This window comes from Sinocyclocheilus anshuiensis, unplaced genomic scaffold, assembly GCF_001515605.1.
Source record: "Sinocyclocheilus anshuiensis isolate Anshui unplaced genomic scaffold, SAMN03320099.WGS_v1.1 scaffold179, whole genome shotgun sequence".
Taxonomy (NCBI): domain Eukaryota; kingdom Metazoa; phylum Chordata; class Actinopteri; order Cypriniformes; family Cyprinidae; genus Sinocyclocheilus; species Sinocyclocheilus anshuiensis.
This window is the reverse complement of record NW_015549577.1, coordinates 699,051-704,542: the sequence shown is the minus strand read 5'-3', so window position 1 is coordinate 704,542 and position 5,492 is coordinate 699,051. Positions and strand designations below refer to the sequence as shown.

The 5,492-nt window shown below is 34.8% G+C and overlaps 2 protein-coding genes across 3 annotated transcripts in view; both read right to left on the bottom strand.

Moving 5' to 3' along the window:
• calcrla (calcitonin receptor-like a) overlaps nt 1–1,698 on the bottom strand; it is a 36,938-nt gene extending 35,240 nt beyond the window's left edge. Inside the window, exon 1 of the mRNA XM_016445622.1 lies at nt 1,577–1,698. The gene's annotated coding sequence lies outside the window, so the exon portion shown is untranslated. The remainder of the gene's footprint in view (nt 1–1,576) is intronic.
• An 853-nt stretch (nt 1,699–2,551) lies between these two features.
• Nucleotides 2,552–5,492, bottom strand: part of LOC107657515 (boophilin-H2-like) — a 33,878-nt gene continuing 30,937 nt past the window's right edge. For both annotated transcript variants that reach the window (XM_016445630.1, XM_016445631.1), the window contains 2 exons: nt 3,377–3,556; nt 2,552–3,186 (listed from right to left, as the gene is read on the bottom strand). In XM_016445630.1, the coding sequence (XP_016301116.1) occupies nt 3,122–3,186; nt 3,377–3,556 (245 nt within the window). In that variant the 3' untranslated portion in view covers nt 2,552–3,121. The remainder of the gene's footprint in view (nt 3,187–3,376; nt 3,557–5,492) is intronic.

The window sequence follows — 5,492 nt, the reverse complement described above, 5'->3', positions numbered from 1 at the left end:
CTATATGAAGTGGTATAAATATATACATTTTCTGCCATCATGTCTTGAATTTGTGATCATTCTAAATGCATTTTAATATACTGAATCATGCAGTGAAAGAAAATACTTTTTATATCGTTATCGAAGAAGGTGTACCGTCGATAAATATCGATACCGTTTTATCGCCCAGGCCTAAACTGCGCATGAATTATGCTCCATAATTGAATCTTTACATTTGGAAGTTTAATTAAGATCCGTAATCGAGCAATAATAATTGATATTTGCATTTGCAATTATTTGAGATTAGAGAGCCAAGCAACAGGAATAACATAAAAATTTCACATGAAAGATCTTCGGAAGATATTGCACATCAAACAGAGACATCAAACAGTGTCATTGCATCATATGAGCGAAATCTTTAAAAATCATTTTAGCAATCTTTCTTTCATCAGCTTCACAGTATTTCATCATGTACAAGCAGCTGCTTATGTAACCATGTGGCCAAAAAAACACAAATACCAAGACTATCTGTTGGCTAATTATCACAATTTTTCCTCCTTGGAGAGATTGTCAGACCCCTTCTGTCAGGTTAGGTGTCAACAGACCTTGGTATTTCTAGTTACTTCATGATACTGGTATTTTATCTTCTCAGTTCCTGGCACTGATGTAGGCTGTAAGGTTTTGGAATAATGATGAAGTACAACAATAAGAGCTACAGTTCTAAGACTGAATGAAAAAGAAATATATTTAGAGGTCCCCAAAATAATTAGGCTACTAGCAAATTCAGTTTAGATTTGACTAATTTTATATGAAAGAAGACACTTTCTTTACAGATTACACCTAAAATTAAAAAAAAAGAAAAAAAGAAAAAATATAATTACTATAATTTTTTTTTTCTGGCACTTTTGATCAAAATTCAACCTTTAAGTGGATTTCGACATAATGTGTGATATTTAGTTTTCAGATGTGTGATTGTAATGACATTTGTCACTTTTTGTGGAAAATGTTGAATTAGTATTGCATTTACTAAGTATTCTGAAAGATAATTAACTTTATATAAAGAAATAGATTGTTTCTCATTTACAAATCAAGAATTCAAAGGTTTTTCTTTTTTTCTTTTTGGAAGAACTATTTTTCACTATGCTTGACATGATGGTAAAGACAATAGGTGGTAATAGGGTTCAGTCATTCTTTGTTATAAAATATTGCAGTTTGTACATACAAATTAAAATCAAGTAGTGAAATCAAGCATGTGATCATTAGTATTGAATACACACACATACATGCACAAATATGATCGCACTCACAAATCGCATCTCAGCGGAGTTAAGAAATTACGCGCACACAAGAGCCAAACTGCCCATTATGATATTTCAGAAATTTCGCTTTAATATCATCAACAGTCTAATAGACAAAAAAAAAGCCGTTTGTTTCTCAGTCTAAAGCTCTCATTGATTCATAAGAACTCTGGGAGTCCGTTCAGTCAGCAATTATTATAACGTGACATGAAGGCTCCAGCTGCACTTGGTAAATTAATTCCCTATCTGTCCATATATATAATTCATCAGTAGTTCATTTATATCAAGCGTATCCTTACCTGTAGATTAAATCCAAGGTGTTCTGGAGATACGCAAGTCTTGTTATTTAAAAACACAAACGGTCATTACTTTCCTTCGCGACGTCACGATGGCATGAAACAATGTAACTATATCAGCGCGCGAGACGCCCAGCGTGTGAATGACGACGGCTGTCAGGCTGAAAGATATTCAGCTTCCTGTTTCATCATCACTGCTTATCCCCGCCTCAGTGGCACACAGGAGCTTTCCTTACACAGTTTGCGTTATTGAAAATGATAAGGGTTGTCCTTGTTACTAGTAGGCTATACACTTTCTGAAGGGTTAACGTTAGGATTAGGGGTTCGGTTCATTATTATTTGCTTGCAAGTATGCGCAATTTACTCTTATTATTACTATACACAAACACACTCACAAAATATATATCACTCTAAAAGATGTCTGTATATTTTTTATAATATATATTTTTACATTATATGTGTGTTTTTTTTTATAAATTACATTTTATGTTGTATTTTAAAGTTTTATGACTATTTGTTAATGGGATATTTGTGGTCACAGAAATTACTTTAGATTTGTGGGTTAAACAACATTCTTATTTTTAAGTGAAAAACTCTTGGGGTCCCCATCTTATGGCAGTTCAAATGCTCCTCCACTCCTCCAGCTGATTTTAAGAAACATAATGAATTACAACTGTAATGAAGCCACTGAAAGTTCATTCAAATACACTTGTTTAATTAGAGTGCATGTAAAGGCATTTTAACCACTAGTAGTGGATGGCAAAATGTCTTCTTAAGCGTAACAGCTCCATCTTGTGTAGAAAACAGAGTTGTAAGCAGTTTTATGTGCTTTCTTTTTTCAAACCATCAAGAAGTCCTAAAACACCTTTCACAATGGAATTGCTGGTACTCTATTTGTAAGATGTTAGTCAAATATGCAGTCATATAAGTGGTTCTCTTAGTGATGATCTGTTGGTCACATTTTTATATACATTTTTATGCTAGACTCAACTTTCAATCACTGTGTCCTGGAATTTATTTATTTATATTTTTTTAAGTTTTTTTTTTTTTTTTTGCCTCTAGTCATTATGTACAAACAATGACAAGAGTCCAAGGTCACAATGCAAGGGCATAAAAATCATAACATTTTGGAGTGTACTGTATAAACACAAAAAACTAAGAATTAGTATGTTTGAACATTTTTACAAAAACAATAAAGGAAAAGAATAAAAAAAGTATTTAGAATCTTCAGCAAATATTTATAACAGCCATAGTGTATAAGTGGCACTGTGAAAAAAAAAATGTATGAGTAATTTTTCATGAAAGATAATGAGTAATTTTTGTATGTAAGTTTTTCCTTTCTCCCCATAAAACAATACACAGTGATTATGTTTTAGACTTAAAATACATAGAATGTCTTTATATATAAAGTCTAGATTAAAATCCATTAACTGTGATAATTATATACATGACAATAATGTGTGTGTCAGCGAGGTACTGGCACATGCTGCTCTTTCTTATTTTCTCTCTGAAGAGTGGTTTAGGATTTGGTATCATGAAAAATATGTCCTAGACAGATCGGAATAAGATATTTGAGTTCCTCGTCTTTATCCGTATTTGCTTCCTCCTGTGATCTGAAGAGAAAACATTGAACATACAGAATTAACAATAGACGCAAATTTTCCTGCTTCATTTTTTGTGGTCCAGCCTAATGGAACACAAGTTGGATGTTTAAGCATCATCATTATTGACACTAAACTGCACACTTTTTCTCAATTATAATATCAAACCCTCTAAAGTAAGTAAGGGCTGCAGTAAACACACCTTTCATGCACATTTTCATGCAGTGTCTCTTATGGACAAAGTTGTTTTTGTTGCCTCCACAGCCACTGTAGCGAAACATCTGGCATCTCTCAGTCCTGGGGTTGTACACGAATCTCCTCTCAGAGCCTTCACAATTGCCCCTATCAACTGGACTCAAGCAGAATTCTGGGGGATTGAACTCTGAAATGCAACAACAATATGTTGGCAAAATCAGCAGCAGTTAAAAAAAAACACTTTATACACATTCAAACATGTTCAACTGAGACAGAAAAAGATTATATTACATAATACTACATAATAAATTATATAATATATATATATAAGAAAAAACAGTACAGGTACATGATCACAAATAGATATAATATAATTATGTTAATTAATGTTTATAATGCATTTATTTATGTTTGCCCTGCACTTCTGCTACACAATTAAACAATTAACTAGCCACTTTTTGTGTCTCTGCGACCATGTGCCGATTACTGAAACCATATTGCAATGTACACTATGTGCATATTATGATTATACATCACATCTGATCCCTATTGCTTCTTATTTATTGTTTCTTATTTATTGTTAATTGCAGGGATTATGAATTTTTGTAGGCAAAAACTCGGAAATTAGTTAACATTTTAGCACTTTTGGTTCATCACCCATCTACTCACTGTCTGCTTTTACAGCCTCATTGTGTTTACAATCATGCCCTTGCAAACTATTCTAACTCAGACTTTCAGCGAAAATGTTTTTAAAATAAAGACTGAAAGAGTTTAAGATTAATGGTGCTGACGTTTAAGTCATGTGACTGTGATTCATTTATAGCCTGTTCAGAAACCAGGACGAAGTTAACTTCTGGGTTGGCCTACAAAAATACATCATCATCGGCACTACAGCACTATTCATTCTAGTTGGAATGACAATGAAGTCAACTTGAATTTACATACTTGATCCACTAGATGGCAGTAAAATCTAAGCAGTGGAACCACAGAGCATTTGCACATTCAAGTCACCCTTTTAACCCAAAAGCAATTGTTGTAATTAATGTATTCAGCTACTTTTAACCCAGAAAGTAAATTGCCAATAATAAATTAGTAAAACAGAATGCTGACAGGATGGTGAACATGTGGTAATTCACTTAGTATACTTCATTAAAGCTGCAGTCCGTAAGTTTTGCCTCTTTGTCGCCATCAATTGCAAGTGTTTAATAGTTTGTTTGCAATTTCCATCAAGAGCCCAAATCTCAAGAAGAGGAAATTTAACACAACAAAATATACTTGCAATTACAGAAACTGATATTCAGTTTTTTACATTTCAAAACTGAGTATTAATGTTACAAAACCACATATTTGACAGATTTTTGTGCAATCTGTGTGCCAGACAAGGATGTCATGTGCCCTGGGGCTGCGGAGCAGAGAGCAGCTCTTAACTGTCAAAATAAGTCGGAGGAGGCAGAAAAAATGGCTGCTACGCTGCCCTCTGGACTCAGACAAACAGACTGTCTTACACAAAGGCACAGCTGTCTAGAACCCTCTGCCTGTGTGTGTTGTGGCGAGTCGCCTGCCTCCCCCCTAATTATCAGCAACACCCCGTCCCTTAATTGCTGCCCTTCGCCAGGCTCCCGACAGGAGTGGGCAGGCCCGGATTGGCTAATCGGGAGCACTGGGAGAATTCCCAGTGGGCCGGTCGGTTTTTTGGCCGTGAGGACCGGTCTTGTCATGCCACTGGGGTTGAAACATGGATGCCCTTAAGGCATCAAAGCGTCCCGTATGAAAGCTAACGCAATTTGTCCCGTATTCGCAGGCACGCCATATGACCACCAGACCATATGAATAACAAATTCTCAATTGATAATTAATCATTCTATTTGCGCAAATTGTTTTATTTGTGAACGTAGCCGCTCAAGGAAGGCTTTAAGACCAAGCGGAATCCTCTTTCTTTAATTGAAAAATATGCATTTTCATTCATTCATAGGCTAGCCTATATTAGGGCTGGGTTTTCACACACATTTCACGATTCGATTCTCATTCACAAGCTTGCGATTCAATTCGATTACCAATTCAATTCGATTCGATTCAATATCGATTATTTTGGATATATATCAGGTACAGTACTTGCCAAATTT